This window comes from Pecten maximus, chromosome 9, assembly GCF_902652985.1.
Source record: "Pecten maximus chromosome 9, xPecMax1.1, whole genome shotgun sequence".
NCBI lineage: Eukaryota > Metazoa > Mollusca > Bivalvia > Pectinida > Pectinidae > Pecten > Pecten maximus.
Window position 1 is genome coordinate 35,254,635 of NC_047023.1, and position 21,060 is coordinate 35,275,694.

General features: G+C 38.7%; 1 protein-coding gene across 1 annotated transcript in view; it reads left to right on the top strand.

Annotated features, from left to right (window-relative positions):
* Nucleotides 1-21,060, top strand: part of LOC117334723 (opioid-binding protein/cell adhesion molecule homolog) — a 115,671-nt gene that overhangs the window by 91,313 nt on the left and 3,298 nt on the right. The window contains exons 2-7 of the mRNA XM_033894515.1: nt 3,495-3,628; nt 15,431-15,635; nt 16,285-16,437; nt 20,006-20,134; nt 20,295-20,585; nt 20,867-21,002. Of these exons, the coding sequence (XP_033750406.1) occupies nt 3,495-3,628; nt 15,431-15,635; nt 16,285-16,437; nt 20,006-20,134; nt 20,295-20,585; nt 20,867-20,994 (1,040 nt within the window). The 3' untranslated portion in view covers nt 20,995-21,002. The remainder of the gene's footprint in view (nt 1-3,494; nt 3,629-15,430; nt 15,636-16,284; nt 16,438-20,005; nt 20,135-20,294; nt 20,586-20,866; nt 21,003-21,060) is intronic.

Here is a 21,060-nt window from a genome sequence, read left to right on the forward strand (position 1 = left end):
CATCACGTATACGGGCGTCAGAAAAAAACACATCTATAGTCTATTTACCCCGGTGTTTTATTGTATGACATATCAAAAGTGGGGATGATATAATTTCTTTCTTGTTGGTCCTACGTATATTTCATTGGAGTGGGAGTGTATTTTTTACATTTGATATAAGAAGGAATGTAGCTACTAAAGCGATTTCATTTCGCCAAAATCCACAATTCACTTTCAAAACTTGGTGTAAGTGTATATTGTACTATATAATTCTTCAGAATTCACTTTTCACGCCGTGTAAGAGTTTTCATTTTCAATCAGTTCCAAAATAGCATGATCACCAAGTACGTACAAGTTACTTACACCTGAAACTATTTGCAAAGCATTGCCAACTACTTTTATTGTCATTTAAATGTCTTGTTCATTGTCCATTCTAAAAACTCCAATCACACTCAGCTACGTTCCCATTACATCCAACCACGCACTGGAACATTCTGGAGGACGTAGTGAGGACGTAGTGAGGACGCAGTGAGGACGTAGTGAGGACGCAGTAAGGACGTAGTGAGGACGTTGTGAGGATGTAGTGAGGACGCATTGAGGACGAAGTGAGGACGCAGTGAGGACGTAGTGAGGCAGTGAGGACGCATTGAGGACGTAGTGAGGACGCAGTAAGGACGTAGTAAGGACGTAGTGAGGATGTAGTGAGGACGCATTGAGGACGAAGTGAGGATGTAGTGAGGACGCAGTGAGGACGTAGTGAGGTAGTGAGGACGTAGTGACGTAGTGAGGATGTAGTGAGGACGTAGTGAGGACGCAGTGAGGTAGTGAGGACGCAGTGAGGAAGTAGTGACGTAGTGAGGACGTAGTGAGGACGCAGTGATGACGTAGTGACGTAGTGAGGACGTAGTGAGGTAGTGAGGACGTAGTGAGGACGTAGTGAGGTAGTGAGGACGTAGTGAGGACGCATTGAGGACGTAGTGAGGTAGTGAGGACGCAGTGAGGATGTAGTGAGGACGTAGTGAGGACGCAGTGAGGACGTAGTGAGGACGTAGTGAGCACGTAGTGAGGATATAGTGAGGACGTAGTGAGGACGCAGTGAGGACGTAGTGAGCACGTAGTGAGCACGTAGTGAGGTAGTGAGGACGTAGTGAGCACGTAGTGAGGATGTAGTGAGGTAGTGAGCACGTAGTGAGGATGTAGTGAGGTAGTGAGGACGCAGTGAGGACGCAGTAAGGACGTAGTAAGGACGTAATGAGGACGTAGTGAGGACGCAGTGAGGATGTAGTGAGGTAGTGAGGACGCAGTGAGGACGCAGTAAGGACGTAGTGAGGACATAGTGAGGACGCAGTGAGGACGTAGTAAGGACGCAGTGAGGACGTAGTAAGGACGCAGGAGATGCATAATTGTCCATTTTGACCACGTCCCCTCTACGTTTCTCGATTTTTTTATGACAAAGTGTGGTCTTCGACCGGTTGTGTTGGAAGAATAAATTACTTCTGTTTCTCTAGAGTTTTTTCTGTTCTAATGAAAACGAAACATTAACATACAGTCGCGTAATTTAATGGCACGCTAGGTATGTCACGTGTGTCACTATTAGTGATACTGTGTATACGAAACACGGAGGAAACAAAGAGCTAAAGATACTAGAAGAGATAAATACATTGTATGTTTAAAATGTTATAAGATATTAGTTTAGCCGTCCAATAAATCATCGTATACCAAACAGGAAAAGGCAAGACACGAGTTACAATTTCTTACACTTTCACATTTAGGAGCGCACGCGCTGCATATGATGGTAAAACATATTCTTTTTTGTTGTTGTCTGTCTGGTCTCTTTGGGATTAAATTAGGAAGGGTGTCCAAAATGATAGCAGTCGATGAAAGCAGGGTGCAAAACATAAAGCACAAAGAAAAGGACAGCTATCGCCTCCTACCAATAAAATTGAGACATGGTAGACTATTTTACATTATCAAATGTCCAAGAATTCATCGAGAAAATCATGTCTTGTCCTTCACAGAGTGTCCATACAATATTTCGACATACAATCAGCTTTTGTATTCTTGGACTCCACTTAAATGTCCCATCAAAATAGAACATCGGCGAAACCATCCCCGATCCTGGATTGTCCAAATCAACCGCCTCTTACCAGCTGTGAGACACAGTACGAACATTCTTACCCGGTCTTGCAAGTTTTTGCAAGTTTTTGAAAGTGCTTCACTACCAATCCGTGCGAAGACCAACAAATTAAACAATACCCTTTATTTGTAGACAGCACGCATTCTAAATTTGACTGAGGATTTCTTGTGGACACCCGGCTAATTGTGTCTGTCGATCTCCGACGGGGATAATGGCCTCATCCAGGCTCCATACACATACATCAACTCGCAGTATATATGAACATGTACTTCAACGAAAGGCAACAAACACCAATACTTATCCATCTTAATTAAGATGTTGGGTTTAATTAGTTTGTTTTAACAGCAGCTTTGTGTGATAAAAGATATTAGTCTCTTGACGCATTACGTACCTTCTACCCTACAAAGTCATCTTCTAGCTTTGTACTTGTTGAAAACCTCGACTCACAAGTCACTGGACTACCTTAAGTTGTACTTTTTCTTCGCAATTTAGAACTCTCGTTAGAACCTACTCAAGATTCGTAATAAACGCGTGTTGCAACGTGAATATTTTGAAGAGAGCTTGAATGTATTGTTTCAGTCAAGGAGTCGGACTCGGGGAAGAGGGTGGGGTGGGGGGGGGGGGGGGGGGGGGGGGATGCGTAAATATATCAAAAATATACATCAGGTTAGCTCAGTCAGTACGTACGTCGGCCATGAAACCTCAGGTGAAGGTCCGAGGTGCGTGGTTCGACGCTCCTTACCTGTGTCGGTTTGTGTTTCTCGGGAAGCTGAGAGACGGGCCGGTTCGTGCTGTCGTGGTTGCGTCCTTGGGCACACTTTACCCTAAATGCTCTTGACGGCAAGCGACGTACGTCCCGTGTATTGTTCAGTGAGGTAGTTCCTAACTACTACAAGGAGGACCCGCCTCAAAATGACCCTGGCTGTCCACGGGGCGATAAATACAGCAAACAAACAAACAGCATTTGTTTGTAAAACACTTGCGGAATGACATTTACAATAAATAGTACCTGCGATATTTTTTTCTGCAAGACATGTCCAACTATAAATACATGATCTCGTTTTTATCTCTGTGTGTTCGATAATAAACAATTCTATGACGTCAAGGCAAGGACCTGTTGTTCCTTCATGGACAATCTTAAAATTTTCCATTTAAAAGTTAGCGTCAGTCATTTTTTTCTGAGAAATATAAATGAAGCGAAATAGATTCTGTCTTATTGCCACGTATTGAACTTTAATAAGGTTCATTGCTCAAAATAAATGCAATTGCCAAAAATATGTATGTCTACGCGATGACGGCCACGTTGTTGCCAGCCTTGAAGTCTAGACATGCTGGCGACACTTTTCTATAATCCTTTGTCTTGTTTTGTGTGTTTCAGTTCTGTCCGCCATTGAACACTCAACACAGACGGCACTGTATCCGGTGTTCGATACCTCCCCCGTCAATATCACCACGACAGCCGGACAGACTGCTAAACTACCGTGTGAGGTCTTCTACCGGGGCGCCCATAAGGTACACACAAGGTTTTGTTCATTTCTATATTGTTTTAGGACAGTTTAACTCATGAATAACAAACCATACTAATCATACTATTGTCAGTTCTGACGTCATAATCGCTTTGACGTTTTCTTCAATAATGCAATTAACTTTTTATCAAATTTTAACTCGCATTTGTAAAATATCTCTTCATAAAACCCAAAACATACTCAATATTTATATGCTAACTACTTGATAAATCTACAGGTAAATTGTAAATTTGTAACTGATAACATTGTCAAATTTCTCGTTAATATGACACATTCAACAGATTTAGACATTTTATGATAGTCATGCTTGAGCATAAACAGTTGGAAACTGTTTCTGTAGAAGTCGAGACTTTGTTTATATATTACCAAAGATAATATACGACCAGTCCCCTCCTCGTAACACTACCAAACAGTGGTGATCCATCAATCACTTTATCAAATAAGCCATGAGATTTCCTTTGATACGATAACTGTGTCAGTATAGTGCCTAATTCGAAGCACGTGAAGTACGATTAAAGTAAGTAAGTTTAGAGCGGAGCGATTTTCGGGACATAAATCGAGACCCGTTTCGTGTTTCCATGACACTGTGTGTTCGGCGTCGATTTCTTGTTTTGAAACCGATTAATTTGACGTTTGACCTTCCTTTGAAGTTTGGAGATGAGCATTAAGTAGTGAACTCATTCAGGCAAAATGTGACAATTCTATCGTTATTTAGTAGTCAGATATGTTTCAGCTCGACGAACGACGAATGCCCAGGATGATATGGGTAAAAAACACAGAAAAATTTACAGCAAAATCAATTTCTCTCAGTCTACCAGCAAAACTGTTTACGGTAGCGCACGTGCAGCGTCTGTCGCGTGTCTGACAGAATTTGAAGCTTTCTGCTCACACTAATACCAAACAATTGACTGTTTACAGACTTTATGAATATCGGTTTAAATTGCTGTTAATTATAACATAAAGTTCGAAGAGGTCGCTACTTATCGCGGCTTATAATCTCTAAGTAGCTTATTTTTCAAATGGCTTGTTTTAAGATAGTTTAATATACAGGTGTGTTTTTAAGGTATTTTCAGGAAGCGGAATCGACAAATACGATGTGATCCAATAATATTTTCTATATAAGAATGGTTTGATATCTGCATGGTAAAATCATTTTGACATTCCACTCTACTACTGAATCTAGACTCGTACTGCCTCAGAAGGCCATCATTTTAGAAGGCTTTCAGTAATCCGGAAATTTCATTATTTCTAACACAAATTTCCGGACAATAGATTACACTATTAATTCGTTTAAACCGGACAACAATAGAACAGGTTTGAAATGATTTGATTAAGGCACTGAACTAAATTACAGAATTATCCATCACCGTATATGATTGTCATTGCTTCGTTTGTACATCATGAGATATTCACTTTGCGAACGCAAGTAGTTATTACTTCACAATTCTCGACAGATTATTTTCATTTCCAATATGTACCAGTCTGGTCCCGGTTTCATCAAAGTTCCTTAAGGAAATCCGCTAACTTATTTTTTGACAGGAAAGCATTATTTGACATATGGAAAGTCCTTCAGCTAAGTTTTCTTCCGAAGGAGAGTTTCAATTTAAGGAATTTCCTCAGTTAAGGAATATTGATGAAACTAGCTACTGGCTGATATAAAAATAGCCATGTTGGATCCTGATAAAACGACCGCTGATTGGCCAATATTAATCGACGAATCGTTGGTTTGGTTGCTAGATATCATCTTGAAAGCTCAAAGGATATCCTTGTTGGAGATATAAATTTCAGCCAATTAAAATGACAGAAATGGTAGACCTGTCGTTTTATTTTCAAAGCGACGCCTATCGGAAAGTACAAAAACTAGGGTAGGCAATCCAATCTAAGGTGTTTAAAAGAATAGTGTTTGGAATTGAAAAAGTCTTCCTTAACTTGTAGGTTTTAAATTTTAAACGAGAGATACTTTATTAGTGAGCATGGGTAGAGGGAATAAGATCAGTGAGAAATTGTAGGCAATGTTTAGCTTTGTTCTATCAACGAATGCAGGATTAAGAGGCATGTCTACATAAACGATCGATAGTATTAACGAGAGCGGAGTATCGGAGGCAAACTGGTGTATTACGCTGGGTACAGTGAGTATCAGATACCCTAGTGTGTCAGAGTAAGACTTACTGTACACTGTATTGTTTCAGTATTACTTAATTGTTTTAATTATTATAATTCATTTATCATTTTGCTTTCTAATTTAGTATGGATTTCCTAAGGTATTTATTCGCACAATATTTTTGATAAATAATTGCATTTATTTTTTACTTTTACAGTGTACGTTGTATTTGATTTGTACTCGCACACACATGATTTGTGTGTGTGGTTTTGTTTATTTGTTTTTGTTTTTGTTTTCCCACTTGGGCATTGTTTATACCCTTTTTCATTGACAGCTACACGTGTGTCCGTTGATAATACACCACGTGCCATCTACGTGTAAAACTGAATAAGACATGTTTCACCGTGTTCTCAACTCCACGTAGAACAATTCCACGAATGCACTGCACAAGGGAGAACAGCAAATACTAAAATGTGGAACTCTTCTCTCTAGAGTATCGACAGAGACCGACAATGAGGAGTGTTCTCGTATTTATATGAACACAAATAGCGAAATAAAGATATTCTGTAAAACCCTGTGACATGGACATTGTACAAAAGACACAATTGAGTTTCACATTTCACATTTAACAAGAGACGAAGTATATATTGAATCATGAATATGACACTTCATCATACGAATGTTTCTTCCTTCTGGGACTCGTCATTGACGCTGGGCCAAACGTGTGGAAACCCAGAATAGAAATCACGAAAAAAAAAAATCTGAACAAAATCTGAAAAGAAAGAAGAAATCATTGTGATATCAAAATAGATTTTTTTATAATTACAAAATTCCAGTAAGAAAGAAAACAAACGATTCATCTTCTTCCTTTAAACTGCTGTCGGATAAATTTACAGCACAGGATTCCGAGACACGTACCATGATCATCAGAGCGATCTCGTCGGGACTATTTGATTTTCTTTTATGATGTGGGGTGTTTGACGCATTCGTTGGTCGTTAATATCCTAGTTGATACTTTGTCTGTATCCTTTAAAACCTGATAATACCCGAATCGGACCTAGCTTGGCATGACGGATGTCGTCCGTGAACCGGAAGACGCTTTACCTTCCGAAACACTTGGTCACATTATCCTAGTATATTTTTCAACTGTTAACGTTGAATTATCTGTTTCAGCGACTTAGGAATTCTGACGATAGTGTATATGCTTTTACAAAGCAAATAGTCCGGATTGATGGGGTTTGATTCCAAACCAAGATGTCAGTTTAAAGGAATTGACTGTTCAATCAAAAATACCCAGCTAATGTATTCTTAGTCTTCGATAAACAAAACCAAGTGCCACGGCTAATACAGTGTTACTCAAATAAGATAACAAATGTAAAGTATGTGTTCAAACAAATATCCGTAATAACGAATCGGTAATGTACGACTAACCTTATAACATGTAGGATAACGAAATGGAATGATGTAACAAAATTTATATCCGGAATAAAGAAATTGGTACCATGTGACCTATCTTATATCTGGAATAAAGAAAATGGTAGCATGTGACTTATTTTATAACCGGAATAGAGAAAATGGTACCATGTGACTTATCTTATATCTGGAATAAAGAATTTGTACCATGTGAGTAAATCTAAAGAATAAAAATGAAACTACATGTTTAAAAAAAAAACTCCCTTCCTTGAAAATATTTTGCTTACGGAGTCGAGACAATAAAGCACGTTAAGACGCCTTATAACGGTTTCTTAAACACGAACAAGAACGAGGAATGCAGGGATTAAACAATAGATCAGGCCAGGTCGGGTCCTGTTTTTACTTCATTTCCCAAAAAAAAAATGTAGTTTCACACACTCTCAAATACAATCAGTGTTCTCCCGGGGAGAATAAACATCCTGATTATAATTGTAACGAACTCGAGAAGAACTTATTGTCTGTTTCAACAAGATAGATTTCATCGCTGTCACGAGACCAGAGTATTGATGTTAAAATTCAAGTGTAGTATTGTATACCATTTTTGTAATGAAATGTAAAAACGTATATTTTCAAAAATGCAAATATAATCTATTAAATTCAAAATTGAGAAAGTGTGTTTTTATTAAGGCAGCTTTTAAGACTTAGGTTGGTTTTTCGGTTATTTAAGATAGCATTAACGTTATTATTTCATTGAGATCGACGACCACATATATAAAGGGCAATAACTCTTACTCGTGAATATGGACATGTAGATAGTTCATGCATAACAGACATGCATGATTCAAGCAAGACTTCGAGTTTTTTTGTTTGTTTTGTTTGTTTTTGTTTTTGTATTTTGTTTTATTGTTTTTTTATTTATTTTTTTTTCAACGTTCAATTGAAAATATTCGTGTTTTGAGTAATTTCGCGATATTTCCATACATTTTTTCTCATTAAAGCCTTCTGGATTTCTACTCTTTGTTTTTGTTCCCAAGTATCACTGTCGATTCCTAGAAGGACGAAACAGTTGTATGGTGTCCCTAGTATCACTGACGATTCCTAGAAGGACGAAACAGTTATATGGTGTCCCTAGTATCACTGACGAGTTCAAGAATGACGAAACATGTATGATGTAGTTGTATGTTTGATATGCAGCATCAGTTGTTTCTTTCAGGGCAATAACGTTTTTATTCACACATTTCTTTAGTTTAAACAGTATTTCGATCAAAAGCTTGATTTTACAATATATTATTAATATTAGATCATAATTCATAGGCACCAAAAGATGTATTGTACAGCTACAGGTAACTTATTGTACAGATGTAGGTAACTTATTGTACAGATGAAGGCAACTTATTGTGCAGCAAGGGTAAACATGTTGTACAGCTACAGGAAGCTTATTAAAAGGTATCTTATTGAAAAGCTAAAGGTAACCTATTGTACAGCTACAGGTACATTGTAACTTATTGAAAAGCTAAAGGTAACTTATTGAAAAGCTAAAGGTAACTTATTGTACAGCTAAAGGTACGCTTCACGTCGAAGACTGTCTAATATGTAAACTGTCTAATATTTCACATAACATACAATTTTCGTTTTTTTCCTGAACATACACATTGTCCTGTATATATACTACGGTGTTTACCTTTCATCTGTCAACTTTTCCTTTGTTATGTCATATATAATTAACTAAGTACAATGGCTTCCTTAGGGGCCATCACAACTGTTTTACTTAGTTCTCACTGCACAATTTATACGTCTCGTTAATATCATATCTCTTACGGTGATGTAAGTCGTTAAAAAAGAAACTTTTAAATTGACTACGTGCAGCAAATGTGTTTCAGACTTTAAAGAGACAATGGAGAGAAATGGAGTTGTTTAATGTAACAGTTTCATGGAGCCCGCAATAAATACAGTTTAATTGATCGTTCGTGCACCTGTATACAGGAGCTTATATATGAATATATATGTGAATCTTATATCTGATCTTCATCTAATACACAAATCCACGTTTTCATTTTGCATTTGATTTTCAGGAATTTATTGTCAATTAATGAATATCACGTTCTTATAACATCTTTATCACCGGCATAAATGATACGTACATGGTCCGAATGACCCGTAGACTAATGCCATAACTTATGTCTGGTGTCACCAAAACGTCCATCAACATCTCTTCCAAATCGCTACTAGTCTTGAACTGTTATATAAATTTAATCAAATTTAGCCTGAACCATAATGGGGTAAAGGGAATCATATGTTATTAAGATAAATGGTTTTCCTCCGGTCGGAGCAGAGGGACCAAAAGAGGAATTATAGGTTCCTCCTTTAAATCGCTACACATCATGAACCGCTAAATCTATTTTGATCAAATTTGATTGGGCAAAAAGATCAAATATTGTACAAATGAATGATGTCACTCCCGTGGGCAGGAAGGGGTGTGGCCCAATAGGATAAATTGAGGTCAATCATTTCAATCCCTTCTAGTCCTGAACGAATGATTGGATTTTGATCTGAAGCATAAATTGATAAAGGAGATACAATGTTGTATAAATGGAAGGTGTGGCTCCCATGTGGAGAGGGTTAGGGCGAAAAGGGGAGATGAAGGTATGTCCTTTAAATCGCTACAAGTCTTGAACGACTGAATGAATTTTGATCAAATTTGATCTATAGCGTTATTGGGCAAAAGAGTTCCAGTGTTTTATAAATGGACGGCGCAGCTTTCCTTGAGCCGAAGAGTTGAGGCTAAATGGGGGAAACATAACAAATTCTTTGAAACAGTTCTTCTGTATGTGGTCCAAATTTGGTTTGAAGCATCGTTGGAAATTTTTGTTATACAACTCTAATCAGTGTTTCATGCAGCATCCACAATGGCCCTTTGTTCGCATAGTCTCCTTTGATGGTGTTTGTCTCCTAATGAAATGTTCCACAAAACTGATGCCGACTTTGTTACAGTGGTACCTCACTGAAGCCTACTGCCAAAGACATCTAACAGGACACCCTACAGGTCACATTATACCACCAAAGACATCCAACAGGACACCCTACCGGTCACATTATACCGCCAAAGACATCCAACAGGACACCCTACCGGTCACATTATACCGCCAAAGACACTCAACAGGACGTCCTACCGGTCACATTATACCGCCAAAGACACTCAACAGGACACCCTACCGGTCACATTATACCACCGAAGACATCAAACAGGACTACCTGCCGGTCACATTATACCGCCAAAGACATCAAACAGGACTACCTGCCGGTCACATTATACCGCCAAAGACACTCAACAGGACGTCCTACCGGTCACATTATACTACCAAAGACATCCAACAGGACACCCTACCGGTCACATTATACCGCCAAAGACATCCAACAGGACACCCTACCGGTCACATTATACCACCAAAGACATCTAACAGGACACCCTACCGGTCACATTATACCACCAAAGACATCCAACAGGACACCCTACCGGTCACATTATACCACAAAAGACATCGAACAGGACACCCTACCGGTCACATTATACCGCAAAAACCATCCAACAGGACACCCCACCGGTCACATTATACCGACAAATACATCCAACAGGACGTCCTACCGGTCACACTATACCGCAAATGACATCCAACAGGACACCCTACCGGTCACATTATACCGCCAAAGACATCTAACAGGTCACCCTACCGGTCACATTATACCTACAAAGACATCCAACAGGTCACCCCACCCGGTCACATTATACCGACAACGGACGAACCAGTCGTTTCACTCAAATGCTTAGCGCTGAGCACTTGTAGTAACTACTTTATATAGACCCTAATATGTTGTCTACGTGTATGGTGGGGGACAAAAGGGGCGAACGCTCAACTAGAGGCGAAAAATGAGGCAGCTTTAAGGGAGATATTAGGAAGGAGAAAATTGCTTCGAAAGAAGAGAAAAGATAAGATTCAAAATTTAGTCGCCTCTTACTATCATGTACGCTTTACGTACAAGGGCTGCGCTCGACAAAATGACGACCTTTTAGGAATGTATACGTGTAAAAGCCCGTTACACCTATGTCGAAAACATTGCGTTGTTATGGGAAAAGCCATTGGTTGATTCAATTTGATTTTCAATCCTAGCTTCAGACACGTTTTAACCTACCATGTCGAGGTTATCCGAATGAACTTCTAGATAACGGACAACTCCACAAACTACTGTGTACTGGCAACAAAATGGAAATTAAAATCTTGATGAGTTATGAAATCGAGTATAGAACATTCATCAAACTGTTTTAATGTCCATGATAAGGCGAGGTTTGGCAGCAAAACCTACCATAGGTAACAACTACCTTTCAAAAACAATGATCGTTCCAAATGAATTCGAGTTCCGGGAAGGGAGAGGATAAGAAAATATTGACGGCTCCGGATTTTTTTTTTTCTTCTTTAATACAAGTCCTTACTTATGTGAATTTAAATACTGCGAATCGGTTATTTCGAATACGTTTTAATCTGCCCACTCTGGGTAAAATATCTTTAAAACTTGTTCCTATATCCTCTCCGTTTGATCTATATACTGTATATATTATGCGTGTTTATTATATATTGTTGTATTTTCTATCTTTTATTTTATTTATTTTTTATTTTTTTTTATCTGGTTTATGATTTTTCTCATTCCCTCTTTCTAGCGAGTGGTAATTAGCTGTATGAATCCTCGACAGTGCGTTATTAGATTTGGCACAGGATGTACTCGTACACAGCCTAATCATTACAGTTCTAAAACAGACGCCTGACTGTTTGTGCTGACTTTATTAAATTATTGACGCAAAATCGAAACAATGTTGATCCCTTTTCTGTATGTTTAGATTGATAGATCCCAGAGAGGACGAAAAACGCATTGTCTCTACCGATGACGATAAAAAAGGATTGCCCATTATTGACAATTCATTACTAATGGATTCCGCTTATCTTACGATTTACAACCAGAACTGTTAAGAATTCCATCAATAAACTTTCTTAATGTGTCTTAATATTGTTATAAACAATGTACTCAGCGGCCCACTACGGTGGCCGAAAATGACAGTTGTTGCAACCATGCAACAAATGTGAAGTTACAATAGTGGCCCGCGACGAAAACTATCCTTTTCGCCTTGAACATGAACAAATCTACAACGAGAAACGAAAGCAAAACTATCCATAAACAATCTTCTCTGATTTCATCCGAAGAAAGGTTTGTTTGATAGGTCCCTTGTAGGCGGAGTCGCTTAGTAGTAGCTTGTGGCTACCTCACTAAACGACATGCGATATGACCGTCACTTGCTACTCAGACTCGGCGATTTATGTCAATCTTTTCACCCAAAGACAAAAAATCATAGGACAATCCATAATCCGATAAAAAGTACTGGTTAATATCTTGCATGACTAATGCCACGGTTGTCTCACCGACGACGATCACCATGTCGCCGTAAACATAGAATATCAAACACCAGCCTTATCATACTGGCTTCAAATGACCAGCTTCACCCATTTCTGGACTGGCACAGGACGCTCTATGTACCAGGGTAATGTTTCAGGAAAAGTGCGTCAATCAAGTGTTCATCATTAAGCAGTTGGTCTTCCAAATTAACCGCAGTATATCTCAAAGTCACTAATGTACAAAATGTACTGATCAAAATCTGTTTGCCATGGTAAAGACTCTATTGTAAAAGTATCTCTACACTAACTTGCCGGAAAGACCCGAAAGCTTACGATTGATCCCGACGGGTGATCCATTTAAGCTTTCGTATTCAGACACCATCAAACCTTGTTTAAAAGCTTTCAAGTGGATATTTGGTTAGTCTCATCGATCGTGCTGGCCCCTGGAAACCCCCACAAGCCACAGATGTATTATTTGTCAAAATAACTAATTGTATCAATAGATATACGAAGAAATGGCTCCATCATCCATTACCAGTTTGTTCTAGCGTACAGAGTCGTTGTCTTTTAATTTAGTTAATGCGTAAGCGGTCCCGTCCATTAATGCTGCACTACATACCACGTGTCTTTCTATCCCCGAGGATTATTTGATCTTTTGTGTAAAGGTACTGCCAAACACACGCTCAATCACGTCTTGTATATTACCCATTTGTAAGATACAGGAAAATGACAGCTTCCGGTGGCGCTAATATTGCCCTCTCCTATAAAAGTTCTGCCCATATTCTATAAAGATATGATTTAATGAGTAATTCTAAAGATTTTGGCGTGTGATGTAATGAACCTTCCCATGAAACATTTAAACAAGTGTGGCTTGAAATCATGATATGACATTATGTCATGAATAACTTTGTAGCTTTATAAAAATGTTTCAACCGTTTAACGTTTTGGAAACCCAGTATACAACTCAAAATCGATACCTATGTTATTAGTTTTATGTTGGATGATGTGTTTATCATTTAAGTCTTACTGCTTATAATTGTTTCCATGTGCGTATATCAGTAAACATGTATACCATAGAGAAATATATTTATAAAATATTTTCCAAAAGCACACTTGCTTACGTTAACCTTGGTAAAATATGTTCAGAAATTACTTTAGAACAGCTGATAGATAGTTTTTACCGGTCTCCAGAGACGGCTGTAATTATAGTGTAGTTCAAGTCTGCCCACCTAGAATGAGGTTCAATCCGGTCTTCATTTGGTATTACGGTTGATTTGATGTGGTATTAAAAAAATATAAAGTTAAAGCAATTTTGTTGAAAACACGAACCCATAAAGAGTATAAAACTGTAAAACGTTTACACCTCTGATGTAAACGGCCACATAAACTTCCTCCTCCCAAAAGGAGCCGGGTGGAGTATAAATCGTTTAGAGATGGCTTCTTTAAAGTCTGTGTATTGATATACGCAAAAAGACGGCAATGTTGTTCGTTGTTTGTCGTGGAAATTTGAATATCCGAATCATTTGTCGGAAATCAACGAACGTTTGTAAATCTGAAAATTTTGATATTACTTAGATTCAATAAAAAAAACTAGTTTGTAGTTAATAAACGACTGGTGGTACCAGTACAGGTATTTAGAATTAACTGGCGCATTTCCGTTGTGATTTAAGTCTTGGATGAAGCTCGTGCTAAGTCCTGGTAGTGGGTACATTTAGTACACAGTACAGGTATGATGTAACTCGCCCTACCTCTTGTGGTGCTGGGTGTCTTCGGCAGTATGCTTCAGTGAGATAGCACTTTATATCGGCAAAAGTTCCGGCCTATCACAAGAAGACTTAATACGAACATACCGTAGCCTCTCAAAACACACATACGCACTCACCACACTCATACATGTCGCATGCACGGGAGGCCGTCCTTAAATGACCTTAGATGTTAATAGGACGTTAAACAAAATAAACCAAACCAAACCAAACCTCTCTATTCTACAGGTGGTTGGTACATTTAGTACACAGTAAAGGTATGATGTAACTCGCCCTACCTCTCTATTCTACAGGTGGTGTGTACATTTAGTACACGGTACAGGTATGATGTAACTCGCCCTACCTCTCTATTCTACAGGTTTTGTGTACATTTAGTACACAGTAAAGGTATGATGTAACTCGCCCTACCTCTCTATTCTACAGGTGGTGTGTACATTTAGTATATTGTACAGGTATGATGTAACTCGCCCTACCTCTCTATTCTACAGGTGGTGTGTACATTTAGTATATTGTACAGGTATGATGTAACTCGCCCTACCTCTCTATTCTACAGGTGGTGTGTACATTTAGTATATTGTACATGTATGATGTAACTCGCCCTACCTCTCTATTCTACAGGTGGTGTGTACATTTAGTACACGGTACAGGTATGATGTAACTCGCCCTACCTCTCTTTTCTACAGGTGGTTGGTACATTTAGTACACAGTAAAGGTATGATGTAACTCACCCTACCTCTCTATTCTACAGGTGGTGTGTACATTTAGTATATTGTACAGGTATGATGTAACTCGCCCTACCTCTCTATTCTACAGGTGGTTGGTACATTTAGTATATTGTACAGGTATGATGTAACTCGCCCTACCTCTCTATTCTACAGGTGGTGTGTACATTTAGTACACAGTAAAGGTATGATGTAACTCGCCCTACCTCTCTATTCTACAGGTGGTGTGTACATTTAGTATATTGTACAGGTATGATGTAACTCGCCCTACCTCTCTATTCTACAGGTAGTTGGTACATTTAGTACACGGTACAGGTATGATGTAACTCGCCCTACCTCTCTATTCTACAGGTGGTGTGGATGAACCCCCAGAAAACAGTGCTATCACGACTTGATCAACGTATCATTGATGACATGCGCATTAGTGTAGAAAGACATTTTGAACGTGAATGGAATCTCCATATAAGGAGTGTAGGTTACGAGGATAGAGGTGAATACACGTGCAGTATTAATACGGAACCCGTTCAGGAAAAGCACGTGTTTCTGGAGGTGCAAGGTATGTAGGCTGTCATATTTCAGTTTGTATTGTTGTTATGAGTTATGGTGGCACTTAAAAAAAATAATCAGCTTCTAATTACATATATATGTACATGTGTTACAATCAGTAGCTAATATCACAGTGGAGGGAAGGGGAGCATAGAGGGGTTTTACTTAATTGACGATTAGGTTTCGAGGGGAAAAAATGAATTTTCAAAAATATTTGACCAGAAGTGAGGATTGTAACATACGTTTGGGATACGTTCTCAAATGTCATTAGCGATGGCAGGGGGATATTAGTTACTGAGAGGGGTTTAAGATGCTTGAATAACCTCAAATTTGCTGAAACATATAGATGTCTTGTTTTTCAAGAAATTAACTTTAGATTTTCGAATCATTTGATACATTCCAACATTATTTTTTAATTCTAACAAACTGGAATTTGCTATTGCTTTTCCTAATCTTGATGTCCAAACAATTGAAAGTTAACATTATCTATTCCGATAAAACTGACCATTATCGATGAAAAACTTGACCAAGATGTTTAAAACACAAATTTTGTCAGGTGTAGTGAACTCGTGATATTTCAGCGCCTTTGAGCTGTTCAAAATTCAATACAAATTTTATTATGCATTTTTTTATCTTCAAATTTAACTTTGATCTTACAGTGCCTACAAAGATAATTGACGAATGGTCAAGTCGAGACATGACGGTCAGTGAGGGGGACACGGTTGAGCTGATCTGTAACGCTACCGGTGTCCCTCCCCCTACGATCTTATGGTACAAACAGACCCAGTACTACGACTCGGCTGAGAAGAAAGGTAGTTGTTCGCCTGACCGGAAGTTCTATAAAGGCAGCGGTAGGCCTCACTCAGGTTCATTGCAGGTTCCCTGTATTTGACGCAGATCAATTACAAATAATTAAACAAGTTTCGGTTATACGCGTTGAAAAATATTCATTTTGAGATTTTAAATATATTTGCAGTTTTCAGAATTTTTAATACTATGAGATGCTCCTTATGGTAACAATATCATCCAGTCACCCTATCAAAGGAAGTACGTGTATTTGTACTTTCCCTAGTGTGTTTAGCACATTTTCAGACGTTTTGTGGTTCTAGATTCAAATAAAGTAAAACTGACACTCCCTGTGTGTCAGAGATAATGAACATCGGATGTGTCGGTTGGCCCTGTCACACCTTTACAATTAGTAAAACTCATTCCCAGGAAGTATGATAACTTTTTCCAAGAACGCTGGCATACTCTGATCGTTTGACTTTTTTTTTCTTCCAAATTAGGGCATGTACATGCCGTATCCGTTACGAGTTGAACGTTCATATAACGTGATTACAACTTGTCCTGAACGTATGGATAACTAATAGATAACATGTCTAAACGTTAAGAAGTTTATATGATGACGTACACTATATGTATCTGACGCGTCCCGCGTACTACCAACATTTTACTTTGTTTCTATGTTACTATGTTTCTAACTAGCAGGTTGCGTAAAATGGCGTATTGACAGCGTTTTGGGGGAACTAGTATCTAAATTGGCGGTCACTCAAGGAACCCGTCAGTATTTTTAAAGATTCCATTTTGAATAAACGTCACCAAAGAGGTGCAGGATCAGGCAAGGCTAAGAGTAAACCAAATTGCTTTACTCCAACATCAGTAAGACCTCATTGATATGACAGTGTAACAATTACATGTAATTAAGGATCTAGGAACTTGGGGAGAACATGAATTGGTAGTCGACAGCAGGTTCACTTATATGACCAGCTAATGATGGAACTCGGTAATGAGGACCATGCAGATTTCGCTAACTTCATGCGTATGCCACCAGCTATGATCGAGGAGCTGCTAGCCAGCCTTGGTCCAAGGATTACCCATCGGTACACCTATTATAGAGATGTGTTATGACCTTGGATGAAACATTTCCCTGCCATTACGTTGCCTTGCCTCTGGGAACAATTATGTTTCCATGAAGTGTAGATGGAGAGTCCCTCACTAAAATCAAGTCCTAAGAAGTCAGAGACGCATGTGAAACCATTATTGATGAATACGTGGTTGAGTTTCTGGTTTGTCCAAATACTTCTGATGGTAGGCGTGTCTTAGCTGACAAGTTCTTTGAAAGATGGTACTTTGATGGAAAGCACGTGGCCTGACGCTGTGCTCTAAACCGTGGATCCCTGTATTTCAACGATAAAGGATACCACTCCTTTGTTCTATTACCGCTTGTAGATGCTGATTAGAGATTCACAATGACTATGAGATGAAGGAATGCGCTGGAGACAGTACTCTATGTTTCCCTGATCCTGAACTTCTCTCCAACGACCTCTGGATGTGTCATACTTCTTCATTTGTGACGATGCCTTCACTGTTGACCATGATGAAGCGATTTAGCATTCCGGGTTTTACGAATGAGCTACGCATCTTGAACTACTCACTTTCTAGAGCTCGGAAATTAGTAGGAAAATGCGTTCGACTTCCTAGTTAAGAGATTCAGTGTCATTTGAGTAACATGCAAAATTACCCTTCCACTGTTCATTCTCATAACAGGTTTGATCCTGCAAAACCTCTTGAGGACCATGTGCATAAGGCTACAGTCCAAGCAGATTAATTGCGTAGAAAATAAGAACAAAGACTTTGTTCCAGGGGCCTAGTGAGATGGACGTCAAATTGAGTATACACAGACAGCATAGGGCTCTAACATCGCCTCCAAAGACTGATGGTGATGTGCGATCCATCCCTATTACGTCTACGTCTACGCCTACAGCAAGCACACTTCTTGGATGTTTTAATGTGTACTTTATAGGCTATCACGTGGGTTATCTTTGATTCGCTGCCACACGCCATGTACAAGTTAGACTATCGTTAGTAATTAACGCTGGCAATACGCCAGGAGCTCGTTACGCATAGGTTGGAAATACGGTGACCTCAACGTACGACAACTTATGCCATTGTATACCGGTGTGCTTTACCATCCTGGTAATAGTCAACGTACACAGCGTACATTATCGTACATTGTTGTACGCTGGCTAAATCGCGATCGTGCGACGGGGATATTGGAGGTTCTGGGCAGCATTCTTAAAACTGGAATGGTCTTCTATTTCAAAAGAATAGGAAAACCTTCATTATTTAGACACCGAATTTCACCTTATTCGTCGTTCAAAAAGGGGACAGCTCTAACTATGGCATCGTATTGATTTATTTTGTGCCGTTTATTGATTAAAATAAAGTTTGAAGTATCCGATTTCAAGTTGTAAAATCAAGTTGCAAAATTAGTGAAGTACATATGAAATACGCCACTGTTTCTAAAAACTAGATAAATACAATTAATTATTCAGCAATATTAACGTGCCTTTGACTGATCTATTGCAATATTTAGTCGACTGTATTGAGAGCTTTTCCACAATAACAAAATGTTGCTTGAAGAGCCAAAACAGTGAAAATTTCTACTTTTCTTTTTCCGGAAACAAATCTGATTCCAAGCAGTAATCCTTAAGGCTAATTTCGTATTTGGAATTATTTAGTTTTAGTCTTGCTGATAGTAATAGTAATATTTTTTAAGTGATTAAATTTTTGTGTGTAACTTACTGTATGTTCTTCATAGTAATATACAAAATGTAAATATCTTGGAAAAGACGATTCAGGAGCATCATTGTTTATGTAGGTTATATTATTGACGGCGTCAAATACAGGAAAGCCTTCACGAGACACAATTATACCGACACACCTGTATATCTGTGTATCAATATACATATAACTTAGCACATGTTCCTATACGCTACCTCATCACTATAGCACATAATATATGTGTAGCCCATGCTTTTTAGTATCAAAACACAGTTTTCATCAAATATATAATATTTATTCAAGGTTGTTGATTTGTAGTAAATAATTAATTTTTCTTTTGTTTTCTTCTTTCTTTTTGTCTGAGTCTAGCTTTGTCTCTCTATTCAACTTGACTATCCAACCCTTCCTTTCTACATTTTTGCCTGATTTTACCCCCGTCTGAGTACATTTGTATCTTGGTCTCTCTATATATTCACCTTGGCTATCCAACCCTTCCTTTCTACATTTTTGCCTGATTTTACCCCCGTCTCACTCTATCTTTGTCACTTTATTCACCTTGACTATCCAACCCTTCTATTTACATTTTTCCTTATTTACCCCCGTACGCGTCATTTCTTTCTTCTGTTTCTCATTGTCTTTGTTGTCGCCATTATTTATGTTATTTCCTCTCTGTATCTGTATACTGGTATTGTCGTCAGTTTCCCGTGTTTGTTGAATATCTATATCTGTCCCTGTGTAACTTAAATGTAGATATGCACTGGCCATAATTTATGTCTGTTGTATTCCTGTTGTTGTTACATCCGGGTATCATTGCAGCCATTGTGGAGCCCGGAGAGATTTTGGTGATACACAACGTGTCACGGTTTTGTGACGGCACGTTCGAGTGCGTCGCCTACAACGATGTGGGTCATTCTGTGTCCCGGGAAATCAACGTCGCCGTCGTCTGTAAGTAAATAATTGAGAAAGTTACCACGACACCTATCATAAAGACTATACTTAAATACTTATATTAATTAATATGATTAATTTAAATCATGTACCCCAAACATTAAATCATGACGTGTCCAAAATTGTTGAAATCTGTTTCACCCATCTTCTACTATAGTCCCACCGGAAGTTATGCTGCGTGTTAATCGAATGGGCCAGTTTTTAGGAAAGGAAACAATTCTTGAATGTATCATAAGTGCGTCGCCAATGACAACGAGTATGTGGCTTCGGAACGGTAAAGAACTGCAAAACAGGTCCGGGAAGTTCAGAATGGAAGTTTACAATGAAGGCCCCCACACCGTGACCCTTAACCTCCATATCATTAATATACAGCCAAACGACTATGGGATCTACAGTTGTTACTCTTCAAACGCATACGGGGAGGATGTGGAGGAGATGATCTTATATGGCAAGTGATAGTAGCTTAAAGCTTTGGAGTGTTTGGTCATTTGCGTGTTGAGGGGTGCTGGGATAATGCATGAAGGAAACAGAGACATAAACGAGAAAGAAATGTATGGTGAACGTGTCTGCTAAACACAAGTTCGCATTCACTGACACCTAAAGTATGGTTCACTTTTTTTTCAAGCTCTTGAAATTTTACACTAACGTCTTTGGTGTTTCGATATTGTATCACATATCATTAGGTTGTATAAATGACAAATTTCACCATGTTGTTGACTTTCATTTCAGAGTATCCTCGTCAATCACCTTCCCGGCCACGTGATATCGCCACTCCAACCACGCGCAGATCAGTGTTTCCCGCCTTCCCGGACGCCACACACCGTCGACCCCGGGGGTATGCTCCTCAGTGGAAGTAATGTCCTCAGTAAGGCCGCTAGAATATTTAAATCTATTCATGAGATGCGTACATTACATGTAATATT